Source organism: Coloeus monedula (genome assembly GCF_965178545.1).
Source record: "Coloeus monedula genome assembly, chromosome: 10".
NCBI lineage: Eukaryota > Metazoa > Chordata > Aves > Passeriformes > Corvidae > Coloeus > Coloeus monedula.
Genome location: NC_138790.1, coordinates 2,699,261 through 2,724,161, shown reverse-complemented (window position 1 = coordinate 2,724,161; position 24,901 = coordinate 2,699,261). Strand labels below are relative to the sequence as shown.

Here is a 24,901-nt window from a genome sequence, read left to right as displayed (position 1 = left end):
TTTCAAGATAGTCCTTTTCTTACATGAAAGGATTTATTTTTGTGTAAGCTAAAACTTACACTGGAGTGTAAGCATTTCTTACTGGAGATTTAAGCATTTCTAGGGAAATGTGAGAGTAATATTCTCAATGCAGAGTTGATTTATCCAGAATGACTGACACATATTTAACTTCCCAGCAGGCAACAATAATCACCCTATTTGTACAGTACAGCTTTAACAGTGTCTTCAGGACATGAATATTTAATGCTTCATTTTCAGCCAAAGCTGACTGAAATGTAAAAAAATTGAAAGATTAAATAATTTAAAATTCTTTTACATAGGAAAAGACTAAAACCACCCAACAATTCCAGCTGCCCAGTTTCCATTTAATCAAGTCTGGGTTCTTAAACAAAGCTTACTTAAGCCTGGGATTGGTGTGGCCCCTCACATTCTCCTGAGCCAACATGCATCAGTTCTGTGGGACAGAACGTGTATGATGACACTGTTCACTCTGCTGGATGCTGAGATTTGTCTCTGAACTGCCCATCCAGGACACCTTTGTCTGGAATCAGATTTCTTCATCTGACTCAATGTCCCAGCCACAGGACTCCAGCTGCTCATCCTGTGGGAACTCCACCTCAACGTTGTAAACGAAGTCAGGGTCATCCTTCTTCTTCCTGTTCTTTTCGAAGAGCTCATCCATGATGCTCTTCCTTTTGGCTAGTTCCTTGTCATCCAGTTTGTTCATATCCTCCTCTGGGTCAATGGTCTCTTCCTGCTGAAACTTTTGCAAGCTCTCAGCCAGGCTCTGTCCTTTCAAATGACCTCTCAGCAAACTGTAGAGCTTCTGGAGCTGACGCAGCGAGACCCCTTCCAGGTAGGCCTTGTGCCGAGGGTTGTTCTTCAGCTCCTCAGCAGCCCTGCTGCAGTCTGGGGAGAGCCAACACGGGCACCTGCAGCTGCAACAAACCCCTTCCCACAGACACATCTTCTCCCAAACCCTCCCCAGGGGTCTCTCCAAACCGTCCAGGCTCAGAGAGCCATTGCTCAGGTTGAGATGTTGCCTTGGCCTCCTTGGGAAGACAACATTACCCCAAAACAGCCCCTCCCTGCACGCTGCTAGGAGGGTACTCAGTGATTCCTAACAATGCTGTTACCAATGAGTTCCTCTCCACGGGTCTGGGGGGGACCAGACAGGAATGAATGCACCTCACCTGAGAACTTGGAGAAATTCCTGATGGGCATGATGCGCTGGCGAGTCTTATCCTGGCTGTTATCTTTGTAGATGAGGATGATGGATGGGGGCTGGAAGCAGACCCCGCACTTCTGAGCGCTGAAAGTCATTGTGGTGCCAGCTGTGGCTCCATCAGAGTTCTTAACAATGGCAGCGCTCTCTGGAAGACCTGGAGAAAGGAAAACAAGTGGGAGAGTCTCTCAGTGCTGGTCTTTTTGTCAGGAGTAGGGTTCAGCAAAATCACAGACTTCCAGAGTGGTTTGGGTCAGAATGGATCTTAAAGCCCATGGAAATGAATTATGAAATTAAATTAGAGGGGAGTTAAAAATCCAAAGCTGCTGCACATCCTGTTTCCCAGCTCAGTGGACAGCACTGAGGGCAGGTGTTACTTTTATTTTGGTTTTAAACAAAGTGAAAGTATGTCAAACATGAAGGTGATCTCCAACTGCCCTACAGACTGCAGTACAGCAAAGCAACATATTATACCCAAAAAAATCAGTGTACTTCTCCAAATCAAGAAAAACCACATTAACATTCAAAAGCTCCTTTGAGGCAGAATTGGAAACACTTCCTCCTTTGTAAAAAATCACATAGAAAGACTTCAAACTCGCAGTAACGTCCTTAATAGTGAAAATTTCCAAGGCCAGGTTGCACGGGGCTTGGAGGAATGTGGTGTAGAGGAAAGTGTCCCTGCACATGGCAGGGGTTAGAACGAGAAGAGCTTTAAGGTCCCTCCAACCCAAACCATTCCAGGCTTCTACGAAGACGAGAAACAGAAACGCGAGCAGCTCTTTGGATCTACGGGAAAGAGCGTTTGGATCTCCTGGTGAGCCGGGCTGAGCCCTTCGCTGCCGGCGTGGCGGGCGGCTGCCAGCGGCTCTGCAGCACAGCCCGGGGGTTTTATGGCCGTGCCAGCGCCCGGTGCCCTTCAGAGCCGGGAGGCGCGGCCGAGGCCCGAACTCTGAGCACGAAGGGCAGCGGGGCAGCGCCGGGTTGGTCCCTCCTGCCCTTCCCAGAATCCCAGGATGGGCCAGGCTGGAAGGGACCACAGTGGTCACCTGGTGCCACCTCCCTGCCCCAGCAGGGCCATCCCAGAGCACACAGCACAGACTGGGATATCTCCAGTGAGGGAGACTCCACAGCCTCTCTGGGATCTGTTCAGGGCCCGGGCACTGCCCAGGAAAGTTCTTCCTCATGTCCAGGTGGAACTTCCTGGGATCAGTTCCTGCCCGTTGCTCTGGTGCCATTGCTGGGTCCCCGGGGCAGAGCCCGGGCCCTGCCCGGAGCCCTCCCTGCAGCCAGAGCCACCCAGGGCTGAGGGCCCCTCTCAGCTGGGGCTCCTCTCGAGGCTGAGCAGCCCCGGCTCCCTCAGCCTGTGCTGGGCACGGAGATGCTCCAGGCCCTTCCTCATCTCCGCAGCCTCTGCGGGCCCCGCTCCAGCAGCTCCATATCACTCTTGTACTCCCGCCCTGTCCCCTCACCTCGGGCAGCGCAGAAAACCACTTCTTCCTCTTTTTCCTCCTCCTCCTCCTCCTCCTCCTCCTCCTGCTCCTCCCTCGGGCCGGCCCCGCCTCCCTGGACGGTTGCCATGGCTACAGCGCCGCCGCCGAGTCCTAGCGGTAAAGGCCCCCTCGCTGAAGGCCCCTTTCGGGCTGCCCACGGTAACGCCTGAGGAACACGGCGCCGCGGAACAGCGGGCGGGCGGGCTCCGGGCGGTCAGGCGGCGCTGGGGACAGCCCGCGCGGGGCCGTGCGGAGCGGGCCGCCATGGCGGGCGGGCGGCGGGAGCCGATGCGGGTCGGGGCCGGGCTGGGCGCGCTGCTCTGCGCCCTCCGTGAGTGCCCGCGGGGGACTGGGCCCTCTGCTGTGGAGACAGGCTGGGAGAGCTGGGGGTGTTCCATCTGGAGAAGAGAAGGTTTCTCCAGGGCCCTAGAGTCCCTCCCAGTGCCTACAGGGGCTCCAGGAGAGCTGGAGAGGGACTTTGGGCAAGGGCCTGGAGTGAGAGAACAAGGGGGAATGGCTTCCCACTGCAAGAGGGCAGGGTTGGGTGCGTTATTGGGTGGGAATTTTTCCTTGTGAGCGTGGTGAGGCCCTGGCACAGGTTGCGTAGAGAAGCTGTGTCTGGAAGCGTTCAAGAACAGACCTGGAGCACCCTGGTCTTGGGGAAGGTGTCGATGCCCAAAGCAGAGGGTTGGAACAAGAAGGACTTTAATGTCCCTTCCAACCCAAACCATCCCGTGACTCTGGATTTGGGAAGTATGGCTCGGCCAGTGAACCAAGAAACCTTCTGCTCTTTGATCACAGTCAAATACTGTTTCCCTTCTGCTGGGAGAGGGTTTGCAGATGAGACATTCATGAGTTATAAAACTTCACTTGTTGAAGTTGCCGGCGCCTGTGATCACTGTGCTGTTACACTGTTGGCTCTGTGTCACCTTAGATGTGCAGGCAGCCTTTCAGGACACCACTGTCACACAGGAGCTCCTGAAAGAGGGGTTTCACAGGTGAGTCCTCCCCCTGCCCTCCATCAGCATAATGTGCCACGTGATTTTCTGTGGGAAGAAGCTTCTCTTCCTTTCATGTGCAGTTGTATCACTCCCCTGAGGCGTGATCCCTGAGCATGTGTCAGGAATGTACTAACAGGATCAAGGGATTAACAATCTGTAGTGGAGAGAGAATGGGAGACCCCTTTCTAAAACTTGTGTGGAGGCCATTGGTAGTTCTGAGACATTAACAAAGACGTGAAACTTCCTTTTGGCCATGGATGTGCAGTTGGGGTGAGGAAGGCTCGACAGGGAAGTGTGATTGGGATTAGTCGCCCACAGTGTGAGAGCTGCCTCTCATCTCGTCTGAGAAATGTCTCTTGGGGGGTCTTGTGCCAGCTTTTGAAGTGTGGGTATAAATGTTTTGCTCCTGTTCTTGTTTGGAGGGACCTGTCGGTGAAGGTAGAGCTCGGGGAGGATGCAGGAGGATGTGCAGTGGCAGCTAGAATGCATCTTCCACCGGGAATCTACGTGGATCCCTACGAGCTGGCAACGCTGCAGCAGCACAATCTGACAAAGGTAATGGCCCCAGTGCAGGGAGATCTGGCATCCACTCAGATAAGGACTCAGAGAGTTGTATTATCTGGTCATTATCTGGCTCGTTGTACCAAGGTGATTAATTCCTAAAAGGAAGTGCCAAGCAGGATCATCTTCCTGGTGTCTCCTTGTAGCTCAGCTTGCTCAGCATCCCCATGCCCTGTGCTGCTGATATTCTCACACACAGGGAGTGTGCCAGGGAGCTGCTGCTCCTCTCTTAGCCCCAGGTGAGCAGCTGCGGTAAAAGGGTGGTAAAAGGGTAAAAGGAGAAGGTGGAAGGGAAACCCCCAAAGAGGTGCTGGTGAGCTGTGAGTCATGTCCTGTGTGTTTGGACTGAGCAACTTCCCAGCTTTGTTTTTATCCCAGCTTTCTGTGCTGCTTTCCACTCTTTGCTTCACATTTTAGGTAGAGAGATGTGCAGAGGGTGTGGCTTTTATCTCCTTAGGTGCTTAATTTGGCTGAAACATGCATGCAAAGGCTGTGGGCAGCTCCTGCCCTTGGGATGCCTGCGGTGCAGGTCTGCCCTTGCTGACACACAGCACCTCTGTCTGGCACCTCACAGGTTTGGCTGTAGGCACAGTGACACTTTTCACACGTAGGAATCACTCACTGAAGACAGTCTTGAAAAGGTATTTTGGAACAGCTTAAAGCTGGAATTCCCAACTTGATCATCCTGACCACAAAATCAAGCTCAGCGTTAGAAAACAGAATGAGCCAAATGGTTCTCGATTTCCATCACAACCCCACGTGTCTCTCTCCCTGCTTGCAGGCAGTGTTAATTCCTGATGTCATTGACGTGGAGGCTCCTGAATACTTAGCCAGGGCTCTTCTCCTGCTGCTCTTCCTGGAGCCGGACGCACGCTGTTCCCGCTGCTTCCGAGCTGCTGTGCCCGTGCACGCGCGGTACCACCGGCCGGCCGAGGGGACAGAGGAAGCCTTGGTTGTTCTGGAGAGCCCAGAGGTGCTGCTCTGCTGCTGCCACAGTGAGATTCTCATTGATGTTCTTGGGCAGTCCAGAGCTCGGAATGTGCTTGTGTCTGAGATGGAGCTCTTGGTAGTTGCATGAACATAAAGCGGAAAGCGTGGCCCTGATAAAGACCTCGTTGTCTTCCTCACTGAGTGGTGCTGCCTGGCCAAAGGCAGGGGGTTGTCAGAGCCTGCTCTGTGTTGTGCTGCTGCCATTGTAGCCCTGTGCTGCTTGGGCTCTTCCAGCTGGAGGACGTGGCAGTTGTCACGATCCGTGTTTGTCACGATCCCAGCAGGGCCTGCTCTGACTGCATTTCCCTTGGCAGCTGGAGTTGTGCAGGGTGTATTTAATAGCCACTGTCACCTATTTAGAGTAATCAAAGTGTTCAGATGGTTTCTCACACTGTGTTGCTGCGTTCCCTTTATATAAAGGGGGAATGTAGGAAGCTGTGCCTGAAGCTTGGAATGGTCAGAGTCTCCAACTCTGATGAAACAAGAACCTGATATCCACTGACAGTGAATGTTTCAAGTTATGTGAACAATGAAATCCTATATTTTTGGTACAAATTTTGAGTCCCTTCACAAAATCATTCCTGCCAACTCAAGCACACTAATGATTTTCAACTCCTTTTTCTTTACTTGTGTATCATTTGAGCATTGATTTTCTGGGATAAGCACACGGGCAGGCAGGACTACCCAGTCATTTAAAATAAGGATGTTAAATCTTCCTGGGTTTCTGCCACATTTACTACTTACAAGCAGGGAAACATTTATTATTGATGGGAAAGGATTTAAAGTATTGGAAGGGAGGTCTTTTATGTGCTGACAGGAGGCCAAGAAGAGAACTGGAAGAAAGACTTACTTATTTTGGGGAAAATTCTAGCTACGTGGCTAAAGTTGAGTGGTCTGCAGGCTAACCAGGAATTCTTTGCCCTGTTAAGGACAGAAAGGCCAGGTGAGATTCTTTCTTGGGTACCTGCTGTATCAGGAAGGGAAGAATTGCAAAGTTCACAGCAAGGACTGCCCAGCATCACTTTGGCCATGCAGAGGTGTTTCACCACTTGGCTCCCAGGGAGTAGATTCTGTTGAGCTGTTGTGGTGGAAAAGATCCCTTACTTGGAAAAAAATCTTGGAGGCCAGATTGCTTATCCTGCCTGGCTCCTGGTGATGCAGGAATGCCTTCCCTAGGTCACCTGTCTGCAGAATGCTGGGAACCTGCTGAAGTGGATGCTCCCTGCTCTTCCGACGACACCGGTCCCTGTCAGTGGCACAGCACAAAACACAGACCTGTGAGTTCTCCTTCTGGTTCTTTTTAACAACTGCTGCCTTTTTTCTGTGATTAACACCTTCCATAGCACAAGAATTAATCAGTAAAAGACTAGCTGGGTGGTTCCCCCTTTGGCAGGCTCCTTTCTCCTTTCTGACTGGCTTTTAGTGGGGGTCATCCTGCCCTTCTGCTGTGTTTACAGTCACTCTCTGCTCTTCTGGCCCTTTAGCATGGCTGCTCTCCTGACCTTTTTTTTGCCCCCTACTTGGAATCCTAGGATATAATTGGCACTGGTCAAATTAAGAAAAGTCTTCACAACCTTGGTGCTTTAGAGGAGTAGCAACGTGGAAAATGATGATCTAACTAAAGTAATGGTAAAACTGCGAAGATTTAAGGAATAGCATCCTAAAAAAAAGGCCACTCCTATTTGTATGGTTGTTGTCTGGTTGGGTGAGTATTTAGGAAAAGGTGAAATTTCTTATTGTGTTCAAAACCAAGGAAAGTTTGGTCTTTAGTGTGGCCAACAACTGTCTTTGATGCTCAAAAGTGTCACAGTAGTGTAGAGATTCAGAAATTAGACTAATTCATATAATAAAATAATCTGTTGTTGTTGTGACACATTTGCCTTCCTATATTTAAGTTACCTGCAGACCATTGGGACATGTGTAGCTCTTGTCCATAAATGTTTTGGAGCTTCCTGTATCCATGAAAAACCAAATAATTGTTCACTTTGGAGAAATCTGTCTCCTTAGTGATCTGAGCTCACTGTGGGAGCTGCTCTCCATGCAGTATTCCATACACACCCTCAAGGCTGGAGTAGGAGCAGAGATACAGGGATACAGATGGCAGCAGATCCATTTCCTGATCTGTGGCTGGCACTGTGTTTGCTGTGACTTAAAGGGGATGACCCATCCTGGTTCTGATACTGAATCTCAGAGGAAGCCTTAGCCAAGGGCTAATTAAATCAGGGTCTGGTTCCTAATCCTCCCAATTGCAGTCAAAAAAACAAACAGCTGGTCAAATGTGTGTTATATATTTATTTTCCTTTGTAGGCATATGAGGAATTGATGCTGAGGGTTCCTGTGGGGCTCAGGGAGCACAGTTCCCTGGTGTGTGCCCTGACCCTGCTCACCACGGGGCTCTGCTCTGGCCTGATCCTCGCTGCTGCCTGCAAGTACGGACACTTCTCCCAGTGACCTGAGGAAACATGGAATGTCTGACCTCCATCCAGCAAAACTGACTGGATATTACACTGGATTCCTCAATGGATCCTACTCTACTGTTCTTTATGTCTTAGGGGGTGCAAGGGTCCCATAATGGATTATAGTTCCTTTGGCTCATAATGCTTACAAATGCCTTCCACGGCCCAGGAGACATTCTGGATGTGTTGTCGATATTCAAAGCAGATGGAGGGTAGGAAAAAGCCTCAAAAAGCTGAAAGCACTGCCGTGGGCAATGAGGCAACAGTCAGGAGTGGCTTTGGGGCTCCTGTTCCCTCCTGCTGGCCCAGAGCCTGCTTCCAGTACAGTGCTGCCTCTTGCAGAGTTGTTTGTATTTCTTGACTCAGGGATTGGTTATTAAGGGTATGAAAAACATTATTGAATCATTAAAGTCTCTGAAGTTTCAGCTTGTTGTGCAGGTGGGTTATGTATGCATTTGCAAAGAGACATTCTGTGCATACCTTGGACAGGTCAATAATCTCTCCCATTCTAATAACTGTGAGGGGTTGGCTGCTCTTGGTCAAATTAGAATCAAAGAGTCATTAAGGTTGGAAAAGCCCTCTAGGATCATTGAGTCCAACCATTCCCCCAGCACTGCCAAAGCCACTCCTAACCCATGTCCCCAAGTGCCACATCCACACGTCTGTTAAATCCCTCTAGGGATGGGGACTCCACCACTGCCCTGGGCAGCTGTGCCAGGGCTGGACAGCCCTTCCCAATACGAACCCTTCCCAATATCCAGTTTAAATCTCCCCTGGCACAGCTTGAGGCTGTTTCCTCTTGACCTGTCCCTTGTTTCCTGGGAGAAGAGCCCGAGCCCCACCTGGCCACCCTCCTGTCAGGGAGTTGTGGAGAGAGAGAAGGGTCCCCTGAACCTCCTTTTCTCCAGGCTGAACAATTGGGCAGAGTTGAAAGTGTTGGAGAATATTTGAAATTTCACCCTATTCCATGAGTGGAAAGAGACCCCTTGGAAGATGAACGTCAGGGACAGGATAGTGACTAGAAGCAAGTATTTAGAAGATCTGCATTCAGTCTCCAGGACAGTTGATAAATAGAAGGAAATAGGGAGGAAATTACCTAATGGAAGAGCCGAGAGGCTCTGGAGCGGCAGAGCTCGGGTACTGTCCGCAGTTGTCAGTAGGTGGCACTGGGAGCCCACGGTAACCCCCGTGTGGAGAAAATACATTCTATTCCCGACAAACTTCGAGTAAATTAGTCAGAGCAAGTAATTTTGGGGGGAGTGTGTGTGTGTGTGTGTGTGTGTGTGTGAGGGGGTGAATGAAAATTCCCTTCAAGGGCTCGGTGTGCAGCCTTTCATCGATGCCCAGCTGCAGCCTCAGGCTCCCTTGGGCATCTTTCTCCTGCTGGAATTCAACAGAGTGAGTTCCTTGTGACTACTTCCACGGCAGGCTGGAAACAATCAAAGAGAGATTTGGGCTGTTTAACCCTGTCAGCACTGGGACCAGCACTGTATCACTCGTCTCCTAGTGGGATTTTTATCTCCCAGAGCTGAGTTTGTTCCTGTGCTGTCTTACGTAGGTAGCTCCGTGTTGTAGCCTGCCCCTTGGAATGGCAACATCCCAGATTGCCAGAGCTGAGTCACAGGACTTCATTGCTTGGTTTTTAATAGCAGGTAACACCTGAAAATCACAGGTTGAATCCCTCAGCTAAATCAATCTCCCTGACAAAACCAAGGGAATGGGAATAGGAATGTCCTCTGGGCAAATGAGAAAAATTATTTCAAGTGGAAAAAATATGGAAGTAAAGTATATATCAAGATTCCCATCATCAACTTTTCAACTGAACTTAAGTAATTGATTATGATTACTGTAAAATATGAGAGGAGTGGCAGAGCATCACAAGGGGTGGTTTTTGTTGTGACAAATATTTGCTGTTTTTAAATCAACAGCACTTGCATTACAAATACAGCAGACACATTTTTCCTTACAAGCTGTAAGTAAGTCTGATAACTATAGCAGCGTTAATTACAAAGGAATTTGGTAGTGAATCTCTCTCTCAGAGCAGAAACTGCTGTCACTAAGCCAGCACAGAATTTAGCAGGTGTACCATGCAGGAGGATTCAAGTGCCAGCCCCAGAGGGATCACAGAGATCAGAGGAGGAGCTGTAAAGCTTGTGCAAAAATTCTGGCAGTTTTGGAGACAGGAATAAGGTGTTGAGGAGTTCTTGGCAAGAAAGCACCACTACAAGGGTTGGACACAAACTTATCCATCCTTAGTGTGTGTAAGGACTGAATGAGATCAGGGAAAGAAAAGGGGATGGGGTGTTAAAGGACATGTTGGGAATTAAGGCTTTCTGAATCATAAAGAAATGGACATAACAAAAAAAAATCCAACAAAAAAACCCTCCTAGTTTATTTAAAAAGCTGTGCCTGGGGAGGGAGACAGAAGGATGGGGGGGGGGGGGGTCAGGATTCAGCAAATGGAGCTGGACCTGAGAGGGGTTGGAGTAGGAGGCTGAGGCAGCACGGAGAGGTGAGGAGCCTCACAGGGATGGGGAGAAGAGGTGAGGGAACAGCGAAGCCAAAACCTGCTGCGGATTCTCCAGGGGTGATGCAGAGGTGAGTTAGCAGCGGCTGAGCTGAGTCAGAAAGGGAAAATAGCGAGCATGGAAAGAGAAGTGAAAGGACGGCTGTGCCCGCAGGGAGTCGGAGCCGAGCCACCTCAGCGCCACTTGGGAATAGCGTTCCTGGAAAATGGGCAGCTCTGTAGGGACAAGTGTTCTGTGGCTCTGCAGAGGTCCTGTGGGGACTGAGGGAGCAGAGAGCCAACAGGTGTTGGCTGGAACCCACAAGTGGGGAATTCAGGTGTGCCTGGACCTGCAGGGAGGATTGAGGTGTGTGCGGATCTATTCCCCCAACACCTGGGGAAGAGGAGCTGCCTGCTGTGTGTCCTGCTCCTTCCGAAAGGAAAATCGGATGTTGCTTCAAACCCAGGTGGACAGAAGGAGGTGAGATCCAGCCCCCAGGGCAGGTGGAAGCTAGGAGAAGTCATGTGGAAGATTAAATGGATCCCAGGAATTTTGGGGGAGAAGCCTTGAGGGCACGTACGCTGCTTCCCCAGGTGTATTCCTACTGGATTCCTTGGAAGCTGCGAATCCAGCTGGGAGCTTGTGCCACTGGAAGTGGCAGCATGGAGAGCTGCTGAGTGTCCTGCTGCTGGGTGTCCAGCTTCTGGGTGTCCTGCTGCTGGGTGTCCTGCTGCTGTCACCAGTGATGTGACCCCCCCGCCCTAGATGGGCTCTGAGAGGGACCCGACAGGTTGGTGGGAGGAGGGTTAATTTTTTCTCTGCTGTATTCACACAGAAGAGACAAAACGAGCCCCTTCCAGTGCAAAAGGAAGAGAGAGTGGAGCACAGAGGAGGAACAGGAACAGTTTGCCCAGAGAAGCTGTGGCTGCCCCATCCCTGTCGTTGTGTGTTCGGAACTGTCCAAGGCCAACCTGGTCTGGTGGAAAGTGTCCCTGCCCATGGCAGGGGGTGAAAGGGGATGAGCTTTAAGGTCCTTTCCAACCCAGGCCATTCCATGACTCCACAAAGCCCTGTGGTGTTCTGATACCTCCACACTACTGGAGCAGGGTGGGCTGCACCTCCGTGAGCCAGGACAGACCTGGAGGAGACACTCAGACACAGCAAGAAACCCCCGTGTGGGGCTGAACTGGTTTTCCTCACAAAATAAACTCTCATTTAAGCACCACAACACGGAAGTGAGGGCGGAGGAGAGCCAGTTTAGATGGATGCTGGATTTTTTAGGGTGGTGGCCTTTACCCCCTGCAGCTGGTTGTTGTCCACAGCCAGAGAAAAACAGGAGATCCAAACAGCCTAGAAAAAGAGAAATGTTATCCATAAAATATATATTTCTATATATAACATATATAATAAAACAATATCTATTACATGCTATATAATATATAGAAGATATGTATTATATAATAAATGTTACAACATTTATTATATGTAATACATTATGCATAACATTCATTGTATGTAATATATATTGTATACTATATGCTATATGTATACTAAATAAGTGCATTTTATAGATACACTATATATTATTATATCACATATAATACATATGTTATACATAACATTTATTATAAAATGTTATATAAATATTATTCATGTATATAATATATATAATTTTTTACTGCTTTGAGGCTCTTTTATTTTTCCCTGACTCTGGTCCAGAGAAATATAAGCTTTTTTATATAAAAATAGGTATAAATAAATAACCATCAATTCTAGATTTACCTTGCAAGGCGCATTTCCCCGCAGCAAGGAGCGAACTACAACTCCCGTCATGCCCCGCGGCACGCACCTTCCGGCGCACGGCGGGCGGTGCCCCCGCGGCGATGCCCCGCCCCGCCCCCGCCCCCGCGGGCTGTGGCCACGCGCGGCGGTTCCGCTTCCCCTCCGGCCCCGCCGCCGCCGCCCCGCCGGGTCCCGGTCCCGCCGCTGCCCCGCTCCGTCCCGCTCCGTCCGTCCCTCCGTCCGTCCGCCGAGGCGGCGGCGCCGCCCCACCCGGTGAGTCCGCTCACACCTGCCGGCCGCGCCTCCCCGCCCTTTGTGCGGCCCCGGCCGGGCCGGGCCTGCGGCGGGCGCGCCCGGGGCGTGGATCGCCCCCCGCTCCTTCCCTCGCTCTCCCCGCGCTCCCTCCGGCCCGGCCCCGCTGCCCCTGCCCGCCCCGGCCGCGGCCCCGCGGCTCGGCCCCGCTTCCTGCGGGCCCCGGCGGGCTCCGCCTCGGCCCCCGCTTGCAGGAGAGCCGCGCCGGGCGCTGCTGCGTTCCCCGGGCAGCGGGGCCGAGCCCCGGTAAGCGCGGGGGCAGCGCGGCTTTTGTGGCCCCCGGCATGAGGAGCTGCGGGAAAGCCGCGCACCGGGCCCCGCGGGCTGTCAGAGCCCCGCTGGCCCCGGCGGTTCGCGGGCCCGCTCTTTCCATCCCTCTGAAAAGCTGCTGCTCCCCGGGCCCCGCACCCGCCTGGTTTTACAGCTCGCTGTGTTTCTGCCTCGTTGCTGTGGCTGCTTTTTGTGTTTATCCCGTCAAAGCCAAGCAGGATGGGTTAGAATCACAGAAATACGGGATGGCTGGTGTTGGAAGGGACCTTAAAGCCCATCCTGTGCCACCCCCTGCTGTGGGCAGGGACACCTGCCACTAGCCCAGGGTGCTCCAAGCTCCATCCAGCCTGGCCTTGGACATTGCCAGGGATCCCGGGGCAGCCACAGCTTCTCTGGGCACCCTGTGCCAGGGCCTCACCTCCCTCACAGAGAACAATTTCTTGCTAATATCTGATCTAAATGTACTCTGAGTAGGTTAATGGCAGTGGGGAGTGAGGAGAGTAAAGTTGGATTTAGCCTGGTCCATGTGGCAACTGCCCAAAGGCTGATTTGGGAGCAGAGAGTTCATCAGCTGCTTTCGAGGAGCAAGGCTGGGCTTTGCTGGAGACAAAATAAACCAGTTCACGAGCTGCCCTACGGCCAGTGATGTCTGGATATGTAATATAAACATTGCTTTGGAGGTCCTGCAGAAATAGCAGTGTTCGGTGCAATTCAAACATGGTATATTGTGAAGTTTTTATCATTTCTGTCTTTCTCTGGTTTTGCCTTTTTTTGCTGTGTTTTTAATACTTCAGAAAGCAGGGCCTGCTCTAGAGAGTCTGGGATTTGCTTTGCAGTTGGAGCGTCCTCATAATGTGAGTCCTGGGGTGGTATCTCCCTAACAAAACCAGGGATTAGCTACTTTGTGCTTCAGTTTCTTCGTTTTAGAGACAAAAGTAATTAAACTTACAGGGATGTTGTGGAGGCAGGTTAAAGCATATGTTGCCAGGGGACTGGTTTGTCACTACAGACTGAAATAAAATAGGAGGAAAGTAGAAATACAAAAATGCAAAGTCATTGTTTTATGAATTTTTGAGTGGAATCTTTGAGATAGTAGGAGCACTTTAAACAAAATGCTCTGGGTAATGTATTTTAGAGGCAGGAAGCATCTCACTCTAAAGTTCACTGGTTGGATATTGCAGTTCTGGAGGCCAGAACAGAAATGCTTGAGGGAGAGTAACTTGGATTTTCTGTGCTAAGTTGCATACGGAATTGGGCTCATCTTTGTACAGATGTGGTTGTTAAAACAAAAATATCAGGCTGTTAACTGTGGAATATTGGCTCTGTCTGTATATTTTGCACTTTTTATCACCGTGCAGCGTATTCAGTGCATCTGAGGCTTGTGCTCTGCTGGGCAGCCGCTTGCCAGAGGCTGATTTAGTGGGATGAAATTTGTGCTGGGATACAGCTTGGACCTTTGGCTGACAGTGGGAATTTATTCCCAGAGGCACCTGCTTGTGCTCCCTCTCCAGGCTGGATGCTGGGGTAGGTGGGTGGATGCTTCGACCACGTAAGGCAGCTCCACTCTTGGGCATATTTTAAATTAATCACCTTTTAAAATCCCAAGTGTGCTTGTGTTGTTGCTCAACATTTTGGTTGTGTTTAAAGGGGGAAATTATTGAAGCAGCTTTGGTTTCAGAATAACTTCAGAATTAAGGGTATTGGTTGATGCTGAACTAAGGGTGTTGGTTTTGTTCTTGTGACAAGAAAAGCCGCAGGGACCCCAGTCTAGGTCTGTGTGTTACTAATAAAATACTTCTGCTTCAGAGCCCTCTCACCTGTCTTGGGTTGGTTTTGTTTGGGTTTTTCCCCCTTTTATCTGTTTTCTGCATGAGGAGGTTTCTGGGCTCTGAGGTTTGTGCCAGTATTTTCTTGTTCCTCACAACACACACAGTTACTGACGTGTCTGTGAAGCAGCTCTTTGTTCTGCAAACAACCCCGAGTCACAGAGGCTGCTCCGGATGGCTCGGCCCAGGGTCAGCACCAGCAGAGCTCCAAGTCCTGGCTCACACACCGGGGCATGGCTTTGGAAGGGAGCTGAGTCTCCAAGGCATCCATGGGGAGATGGAAGCAGAGGCCTGGTGATGGGGAGAGCAAGGGGAAGGAGGGGATGTGAGCAGCCAGACTCCATGGATTACGTTCATCCTGCTTGCTGCTGGCAGCTGGGAAAAGGCTGAAGTAAGGTGGTTGTGGAGCTTTCCCTTCTTTTCCTAGAAACGTGATCGAAGCAAAGGCACTCCTTTGGGCTCAGATTGATTCAGCACGGCTGTACCATGCTCCATTTTCAGTTTCCATGCAGGCACCTTCCTCCTAAATCTAAATGAAATGTGACTGGCCCCGGGCTTGGAGGGCACAGTGTCCTCTTGGAGAGGTTTATGTACCTGTCGTGCCAGGGACTGAACCTTTGCAGGTGCCTTGAATGTTGCCACTGCCGAGGTTGCTACTTGCCCTCCCAGAGATAACCAGTCACTGGGTGCTAGGCTGGCTCCAAGAAAAGATAAAAGTCCAATTAATGCAGAGCTGGATTGGTTCTGCCTCTTGGCAAGGGCAGCTTGACCAGGAAAAAACCATGGAGGAGGCAGCATCTCCTCCCAGCTTTCAGGAGTAGGTGGGGAGGAGAGAAGGAGTCCAGAGCGCTCACCTGGGGGCAAAGGACAAGAAAGCCTTGGGCAGGGCACTGGTTCATTTTAGCAAGGAAACACTGCAGTGTTCCCTGCAGGCTTCAGGATTCTCATCATGCTGTGCTTTCCTGTGTCTTGAGCTTGATAAGACTTTAGAAAGCTCTTATTTGCAATTAAATGCAGGTGGTAAGAGGTAGTAGATGTTTTCAGGTGAGAAGAAATGTCCTAGTGACCTACCAGGTAATTTGCAGTGACCTGCAAATGGAGCTCAGCGTTTATGTTCAAGCCTTACTTCAGTCTTCAAGGTTTGTGAGAGCTCAGAGCATGATTTTACCTAAAGCTGTTAAAGTTGTTTCCTTTAAAGGGAAAATACACACTTCAGTGTTTGTATTTTGACTGATGTAGTGGGCAGTGTCTGTCACTGAGAGCTGGAAATGCTGGTTTTGGTCCTAGCTCTCTACCTGACTTGCCAGCTTTTTAAGTGGATCATTCTTAATGTTTTCTCAGCTTCTTTCTATTTTCTCAGCTGGAAATGGGGATTAACCAGGCTTTGAAAATGTCTCACCTGGCAGGCCGGGATGTAAGTGTTAAGAGGATGACTTAAAACTGAGTTTCAGTTTTTCTGTTGAGATAAGTTTTGACTAGATACACTGTGAATTCATAGCAGGAATTCCTCATGCTCTCTAAAGGTTACAGTACATTGAAATGCTCCAAAAATTGGTGAGGCAGCTCTTTCCTTTCAAGCAAAACAAGTGGATTTTGAAATTCTCAGATGCATGTATCTAATTTCTGTTTGTGAATTTGAAAATGCTTTTAAAAAAATCTTCGCTTCAGCTGCTGATGATATGTTGGTGCTTAAAATTGTTTGAATGAATACACCTTACTAGGGAAAGACAGTATTTTTAACACTCATGGAAATACTGGGGGCTTTGTATAATTGATAGGTCATTGTTTCCCAAAAGATCTGAGCCCAGCAGTGGTGTTGGTGTAGCTCAAAGCTGAGCGATATTTGAGTCTTAGGTCAGGGCTGTTCGCTCAGCTAATTAGCAAAAGTTGTTTTATATCTTTAGAGGAGTTATTTCAATAAGACAGGTTTAATTATTTTTAATTCTGTAGTTTGATTTAGCGCAGAAGCAGCTGCAAGAAGGAGCCAACATACTGGGGCAGTGGTGAGTGTAATTTAAGTGGTGTTTAGTGTTCTGAGAGGGATTTAACATCGTGTGAATCACAGTGAGGGCAGGTGTAGTAAGGAATGGAAATACATTGAAAAATTTTTCCAGTTCAACTTCTACTTTTTTTTTTTTCCCCCCTAAAGTTTTCTGCTTCCTGTTTAGGTGCTGGATGTTTAACTCAGCGTGTACCCACTGTCAGCTTTCCCACAGCTTCTTTAACGAGTAAAATTAGAGTTATCTGATAGCGTGGAGTTTATTTTAGAAATGGGATGTTTTCTACTCTATGTTGCATTAGTTTTTCACTTACAGTCATTTTAGAACTGCTTTAGCTAGCAGAGGTATCTCCTGGGCAAGAGCAAGAAAAAGCTGCTTCTGGAAGATGCTTTTTAAAATCACCTTTGAATATTTAACCCATTTCCTTTTGAAAAGGTCTCCAGTAAAGTGAGAACCTGGAAGAATGACAGTATCTTTCCCCTAAGCCTGTCTACAGCAAAAGGCTGTTTAAAGGGATCTGGGGATTTGGGCTCCAGGCAGGACCTGGCTGGGCAGATTCCTGTGGAAATAGCTCACTGGCAGGGGCTTCAGCTTGTGAATTATCTGCTTCAGGGTGAAAAATAACCAGTTGTTTAGTAAGTTATGGTAATGTTTGAAAGTGAGCAACTTCTAAAATTCAAAACCATTACTTAAAAGGTAAACTTGGTATTTTATCCTTGTGTTAAATAAGCTGAGTGCTTGAGATTTTACTGGGACGTTAAATCCACCTGCTGGCAATAATTTTGACAAAACTGTGACCATAAAGTTGTTCCTTGGGGCCACCTGGGCAAGTGGCACCAGGCACAGTTTGGGTTTTGCCTTCCCCCAGCCTCAAACCAGTTGTTCCAGTCATCCCGATGTCCCTCTGTGGGTGTGGGGATCCAAGTCAGGGAATTGACTGCTGGAAAAGGAATCCCTGATGTTAAACTTGGCTTGCGAATGTTGCTGAGTGATCTGACACTAATGGTTTGTAACGCTGGGAGTGTGTCTGGCTTTCTCCTCCTCCTGCCTTTTTCACGTGTTTGCTGAGCTTTTGGGAGTGCTGCTTCAGATCAAACACAAACATGAACAAGATCTCATGAAATGCTGCCATCGTTTTCTGTGGCGTAACAAATAGGTTTCTAATGTTGTTAAATGATTTTTTGCTTTGAAACAGCCTTTTATTTTTCAATGTGTGAAATGCTAGCTGTCACTATTACAGAAATAAATCATGTGAAATCTTTGATTTGTCAGAGCTGGGGCATTATCACCAAGTGTGAAACATTTTCTGCTTCTACCCCTGAGTGGAAAAAGCGAAGGGAAGAGTGAAGTCTGGGATTTTCAAAGCTATTTAGCAACAAGAACAGTTAATTTAATCTGATGCCAATGTGCTAAGGCTCTTTGATACCAATGTCCAAGCTTAGGAAGTAATTCTTTGTGGTAAAGAGTGCCTTGACTCCTGCAGCCAGGAAATCCAGGCAAGTACCTCCTCCTGATTTTTGGGATGAGGCTATTTCACAGTAACCAAAGTATGTGTTGGCTGAAGACTCATTGCTTTTGTGACGGCTGCTTTTTCTTTTCAGCCCTTTTGGGATTTTATATATTTATATATTTTTTTAGAGGGGACTTGGTGTTGAGATTTTTAGATGTAGATTATTTTCCCAGGTAGCTGCTGGAAACAAAAAATAAAAATTCAGGATAGTTTAGTAGAGCTGGTTTGGGTGGTTTCTTTGCAAGCAGGGCTGTGTGTTTTAATGTGTGGTTGTGATGTCTTTTGTTTTCTTATTCATTAATAATTATTGCATTGTAAAATATTTTACTTCTGAAAGCCGTAAGTCTCATTCTCCTTGGCTTGTTGTGCGTGCTGGAAAGTTTTTGCAGCACAAGGAAATGTACTCCTTCTTGGTAAACCTGGATGGAGTTTTGCTGTGGAAGAAGTTAAGAGTCCTGGTAAACCTATACATCCACATCAATCTGACTAGAACTTGGAGTATCTCCTATAATAAAGTTTTACTGTCTTAAAAAAAAATAGAAAGAAGAGTTAGGGAATAAACTGAAAGAACAAAAGGTAAGTGAAAATACTGAGATGAAATGGTTTTTAATTTGGTTTAATTCGTGGCAGTGATGACTTTGTTACTCCGGCAAAACAAAATTTTTACTAACACCGTCAGGATTTAAATTACTTTTTTTTCATTCCCTCTTTGCTGCCTAAGAGGTACTTGTCAGACACACGAGTGGCACTGAGTTTTATCTTGTAACATTTCGGGCAGGGCTCCTTGGAGATCTTTCTTGCTCTGGGATTGAAGATCTTTGGCAGTAAGTCTTTGGCAGCACCTTTTTGCCTGGTTGTACTTGGCTAAGAGTCTGATAGTGGATGCACTTTACTTCCTCAGCACTTCCAAAGCCCATGGACCAAAGCAAGATGCCAACTTTCTGAATTTAAACACGTCTGAGCTGGAGAAATCTTTGTTTCAAGGGTCTTGGTCAAGATAGGAAATAGATGTGACTTTCATTCCCTACTGCTCTGCTTTGCAAGAGTGACCGTGTTTCCTGTGCTGCTGAAGCAGCTTTTGCTGCCCAACCTTGAAATGTTTTGTCAAATAATTTGTCAATAATCCTCAGTACTTGGATTATTGGACCTTTATTGTCCCTTTCTCTTGGTCATGTTTTTAATTTCCTAAATGAGATGTGGGTGGCCATCAGTGCTTTCTTCTGGTTTCTCGCTCGCTGCCTCTGCACTCACACGAACCTGGTTGTAGAATCCCAGGATGGTTTGGGTTGGAAGGGACCATAAAGCCCATCCAGTGCCACCCCCTGCCGTGGGCAGGGACACCTTCCACTAGCCCAGGTTGCTCCCAGCCCTGTCCAGCCTGGCCTTGGACACTGCCAGGGATCCAGGGGCAGCCACAGCTGGTCGACAGTGGATGATGGGCCATTTCCCAGTGAGCAGAGTGGCACAGACTGGTGGCAAGGGGCTGCTCAGACCGCTATCTGTGGGCTCTACCTTTGCTGCCAAGTTTAATAGAGATCTTTATCTCTGTTTTATTCTATTGAAATGGCTTACTGAAATTTGCTTCCTGTTTTCTTAACAATTGAAAGGACCTGAGAAAATTTTCCTTTAGATGACCAACTCTTGGAAAGCTGGCCACTCCTAAAGGTATGGCCTTCATCTATAGTTACAGTAAAATTTATGAGAGGAGAATAATTGTTTGGGTTTTTTTTAAATTAAAAAAATGTATTTGGATTTTCATAAACACAAAAAGTGTAAGTCCTCCATGCTCATTTGTTGCAGCGGAAATGTTTTATGCCCTTGTTTCTGTGTTCACCCTCACTGGTAGCAGCTAATTGTGAATTAAAAAGAGGAAGGTTTGGAAGGCATCAAATTGTTGTGCTGAGTGATGTGAGTTGCCCGATGTGGTGACTGCAGTGTCATTGTGATGGATACTGGCTTAGTGGGAGGACTCTGTTAAGTGGGTTTTTGGAGCTGGGATGTGGCCCAGGATTTGCTTGGGCTGCTGTTTGTGTTCTTGTGGCTGAAGGAATAGATTATGAATGCCTCCCCTCACCCTCCTGTGATGAGGGCTCAGGGAAGCTGGAGGTGAAGGCAATGCTGAGATTTGTCTTCAGTTCTTGTGCTGATGGCACAGCACGAGCCACGTCTGATGTTTTCCCGTAATTATCACCATGCATCCCTTGCAGTGGAATTAGACCCCTCAGATAAGTGCTGTCTTTCTTGTTTCTGTTAAAATAAATAGCTTTAATTCGGAATTGGGGTGGTGTGTGTGCGTGAGGATGTCATGGACAGACACCTCCATGTCATGGTTGAGTTTGTGTTTTGTGCATGTCAGACCTTGGTCTTGGAGGTCTGTTTTATGTGAGTTCAGTCTCACCCTCACAAACATCTTCCTTGGCTTTATAATTGCACAGCTACAGTTACTGGGGCAAGATAATAAGGTAGAACCAGGTCTGACAACTGCATCCTTTTGGTGTGTAAATGCCTGAGCCTCCTGAAAATGCATTTTCTGGAGTTTTACTCTTGCTCTGTCATATTTCACTGAAATCTTCTAATTCTGCCTATAGGAATGCCATTCATGGTTTAATGAGCAGGCACAGTCACCTGTGCTTATGTGTTAAACTCAGAATTTGTACAATGTAAGTAGGTTTTTTCAAGCCCTTTGCAGCTTTCTAAGTGCAATATTATGTTTTGTCAACTCTTTCAATATTTTTTCAACTTGACAGCTTCCTTTGGAAGCTCTTCAGATTCCCAGGGTGCTGGTTATCCTGCCTGGTTGTAGTTTTCACAGGCCTTTTGTCTATTCAGTTGGTAACTGTGTTCTTCATTTTGTATTTTTATTTTTTTAAGAAGTATTTCATTCTTGAGCTGTAAAATCAATTTTTGTGGCTGTGGTGCTGCAGCATCCTATATAAACAGCCATGGATAGTAACTCCCTCAAAGTGTACTAATATTGGTGGGATGTATTAAATAACTCTGAAAATTCAGTTTGTTTAACCACTCACAATTGGCATTTAAACCATTGTACATTTATTTAAATATCTATGTTTAGGGTATTTTGATCATTTGATTTGCCAGTTGTAAGTGGTGTATGGAGTGGCCATATTAAAATGTTGGGGCTTTTCATATTTTTTCCCTACTTGCTGGCTCCTGTACTTGTCCTGTAGGCTTGGCAAAAATTAATCTCCACATCATCACAAGAATTATTTATATATTTTGAATTATGATACAGTTTCATGCTTTTTTGGCTGTTTAGTATATTTTGATTTGCAGCTTGTGCACCAGTTCTAGTTGGTTTGGATTAGTTTTCTTTGGCATTTTAGATGAAAATCTACTTATGGGTGAGAAGAGTGAGAAAAGTAGTTTTACTAGGAATGACTTAAAAAAGAAAAATTAGGAAGCTAGTTTAAAAACTCAATCTGGCAGCCAGCATTTTAAGTGGAAATTGTTATTTCCAGTGTCCAAATGAGCGCTCTCACTCCCTGAAAGGCATACAAGAACATTAGCCCAAATTTCAGGGAGTTTGCTGCATTAAGCTGTAATGTAAGTAATGTAAGTGAATGTGCTGCTTGTATGTGTACAAATAATTTTAAAGTAGAAAATCTGTAACAGCACAGAAGGAAAACTCGGGCAGTGTCACAACAGGAGTACTGGAGTGTGAACTGCGGCGAGTGATTGCCAGAGCACCTCTGCCTTGCTCATCTTTCCCCTTTTTGAAGGAAAACATTATTACAGTGTTTTGTTTTTCTGTTGAGGAATCCAGGTCTAATGTTCAGAGCTGTATCTGAGTATTCAGGATAATTTGAGTTTGTGGCAGCTGTGCTTTGTACTTTTTGTACTGTTTATTTTGTCTTGAAATAATGGGGAAGGGGTTGCCTGGGGTGCTGCAGAATTGGTTGTATACCTCATCTAGGTACTTCACCTTTCCTAATAGACCTAAATATGCCAGGAAAAAATAAAATGAGGGCTTGTGTCCTTGTATAAAATCTGTAAAACTTCAAACCTCATCAGTGAAGTTCTCTCTGAATGTGACAGTCCTGAAACACTCGTGCAGATGCTGTGGCAGAAGTGTGAGTGAGGTTCCGCAGCTGAGCTCTGCGAGTATTTTACTAAGATCTGATTTCATCCTGAGCAGCTGTTGGCAGGGAGATATTGGGGTGACCCTTCCTGAGCTTGTTGCTTTCTCATTTAATTAAAAGATTCCACTGGGAATAATGCATCCCCCTCTGGAGTCTTCAGCAGAAGAAACGTGGACCTGTTAAAGTAAGTTCAGAGGAGGCTGCAGAGATGCTCTGAGAGCTGGAGCTTCTCTACTGTGGACACAGGCTGGGAGTCTCCAGCCTGGAGAAGAGAAGGCTCCACAGAAGACCTTCCAGTGTCTAAAGGGGGATTATAAAAAAGAGGGAGAGACTTTTTACACAGGCAGAGTGCAATAATACGGCGGGGAATGGTTTTACAATAAAAGGGGAGAGATTTAGATGGGATATTGGGAAGAAATTCTTGCCTGGGAGGGTGGGGAGGCCCTGGCACAGATTGCTCAGAGAAGCTGTGGCTGCCCCATCCCTGGATGGGGCAGGAGCAACCAGGTTGGATGGGGCTTGGAGCAACCTGGGCTAGTGGAAGGTGTTCCTGCCCATGGCAAGGGGTGGAATGAGATGAGCTTTAAGGTCCCTTCCCCAAACAGCTTTCCCAGCTATCAGCAGTGAACTTCGTGGTGCAGAAGTGGGATGCTGCAGGGAACCCTGCTCCTGCAGAAGTTTCCATGTTTGGAGAAGTCAGTGTAGTCTGTTGTGGCACAAATGGAATAGAACTCTCCCAGGAGAAATTGTCTCTAGTTTCTGTGTAGTGCTGCTGGAATACGCTTGGGAAATGAGCTGTGTCCACTGAAGCCATCTCTGGGGGGGGGATTTGTTTTTTGCTGTGCTCACGTGCTTTTGGTATTCACAGCTCCTGCATTTGATTTCTTGGAGCCTTTGCTCTCTCTGGCCGAATTTGTGTCCGGTGTGGGTATGAGAAAGGAAGCATCTTGAGCTTGGGTTATGCAGGGGTTTCAGCAAACTGGTGAACCTTTCCCAGGGGCTGTGACTGTCTGGTCGGCAGCTGTACTGGTGTCCCCTGGGATTTCCCCCTGTGGCATTTTGTGGCAGGTTGGCACTCCTGTAAGAAGAATCAAGGGTTTGGCCCCAGGGCTGCTCAGCCAAGCTGAAGTTCCCACCATCCGCTGTGGTAACAGTGGTTGGAGCAAGCCTTGGGCAGCCACTAGAGAGAAACAAAGAGCTCCATTCTGAGTGCCCATGAAAAAGAGAGCTCTTCTGGAGGGAGACATTTCATCTTTCCCCTTTGTCTTTTCCCTTGTTATTCCTTTTTCCCTTAGCTGACATCTGGCAGCTCTACCAGAACGATGAGGGAGTGCCAAGATCCCTTAACCTTGGATTCTTTCTGGTTTTGCCACCTTCACGTACACTTTGTATTACCTCTTCTCTTTCCAGTTGCCTCTAATCTGGATGGGGAAGCCATGGCCTTGTCTTACCATTGCCCAGTAATATTTCTGGAGTTAAAAAAAAAGGTTACAAAAGTGCTTTCATTCTGTGTTGGGGTTACTGGTGACCCTTCTGCACTTTGCCAGCAGCCTGAGGCTTTTAGAGCTCTCTTGGCGTGGTGAATCTCCAGGTTAAAGAGCTGGGAACGCTGTTATTAACACAGAAATGCACCAAGCTCTACAGGTGCCTCGTGCAGGGCAGCCTTTAGTCAAATAACTTTTGCTCTGGAATTCGTGGTCCCTCCCTGCCTGTAAATGTCAGCTTTAATTAAGAGAGAATCTCAACAATGAGATGTAGACTTTTTTCTTTCTTTTTTTTTTTTTTTTTAATTTTCTTGTAAACTTTCCCTACTTGCCCTTTTCCCTATTCTCCTTTGATGTTTAGAAAACCTCAGCTATAAAAATAAAGGCAGAAAAGTGTCTGCTAGGTGGTGAAATATGAGTAAGCACAAACACCTCGACTCACAGATTTGCATGCGCTGTGCCCGCCGCCGGCTGCCTTGTCTGCCTTTAGTTGACTCAGGATTTTCAGGAGGCAGAACAAGGATAATTTCCTTGTTCAGTGCTGAACAGGCTGGTTCAAACACCCTGGAGCACGTATTATCATTATGCATCTTTGCACAGTGGTTCCTTGAAGGAAAACTCTGGCTGCGGGCTGGATAAAGCGGAGTGTGGCCTAAATTTGGTGGGTAGGCAGCAACTCCCCAGCCCCGTGGCAGAGGGTGGGAATGGATCCTTTGGATCCCTTTGGATTTCATTCCTCCTCCACCACGCTCCTTAGACCTCTGTGTTCCTGCAAGGGCTGCCTCAGAGAAAGGTGGGAATGGGCATCTGTGTCCATTAGCTCATCCCTCTGCCTTGTTTCCATGTGCTGCTGTCATCAGCTGCCTTCCAAAGTGAGTTTTTCCTGCCAAACTTAAGGGAAATGGGAAATCAAGGCAGTTGGGAAGTCACTTCTGAGGCCCATCCGGTACTGTCATCTGTGGTGTTTGAGGTGTTTCAGAGGTGATAAAGCAGAGGAGAGGTTCCTGGTTTGCTGGTGGCAAAATGCCACCACAGTTCAGCAGAACCACATTTATTTCACGAAGCAGAAGTGACGACTCGGGTGGGCGTTGAGTGCTCTGCAGGGTTCAAGGGACAAAGCGCAGATGAATCGCAACTTACAGGTGGCCCCAGTATTCAGTGAGCTAAATATTGTTAATTTGCTTAAATTTTCTATTACTAATGGGCTTTTACCAGGATTCTTGCACATCTTGGCAGTAGTCTGGGCCTACTCAGATTTTCCCCGTTAATTTTTTTCAGTCACGATCTTCCTCAAAAGACTGAGATCCCTTTTGATTTCAAAAATGACATTTTTGCAGCCCAGTTGCTCATTTTCAGTGCAAGAGTTTGCACATCTGCTCAGTGCCTT

General features: G+C 47.7%; 3 protein-coding genes across 3 annotated transcripts in view; 2 read left to right on the top strand and 1 right to left on the bottom strand.

Annotated features, from left to right (window-relative positions):
• Positions 1–14: 14 nt before the first annotated feature.
• CEP19 (centrosomal protein 19) lies at positions 15–2,803 on the bottom strand (the record flags this gene model as incomplete). The annotated part of the gene is made up of 3 exons (XM_082287703.1): positions 15–909; positions 1,194–1,382; positions 2,695–2,803. 3 exons carry the CDS (start codon positions 2,801–2,803, stop codon positions 548–550), a joined length of 660 nt encoding a protein of 219 aa, XP_082143829.1. The 3' UTR covers positions 15–547.
• A 158-nt stretch (positions 2,804–2,961) lies between these two features.
• Positions 2,962–8,085, top strand: PIGX (phosphatidylinositol glycan anchor biosynthesis class X). The gene is made up of 6 exons (XM_082288214.1): positions 2,962–3,046; positions 3,650–3,713; positions 4,139–4,271; positions 5,059–5,272; positions 6,444–6,544; positions 7,575–8,085. Exons 1-6 carry the CDS (start codon positions 2,980–2,982, stop codon positions 7,716–7,718), a joined length of 723 nt encoding a protein of 240 aa, XP_082144340.1. The 5' UTR covers positions 2,962–2,979; the 3' UTR covers positions 7,719–8,085.
• Positions 8,086–12,166: 4,081 nt separating this feature from the next.
• Positions 12,167–24,901, top strand: part of PAK2 (p21 (RAC1) activated kinase 2) — a 38,927-nt gene continuing 26,192 nt past the window's right edge. The window contains exon 1 of the mRNA XM_082288248.1: positions 12,167–12,285. The gene's annotated coding sequence lies outside the window, so the exon portion shown is untranslated. The remainder of the gene's footprint in view (positions 12,286–24,901) is intronic.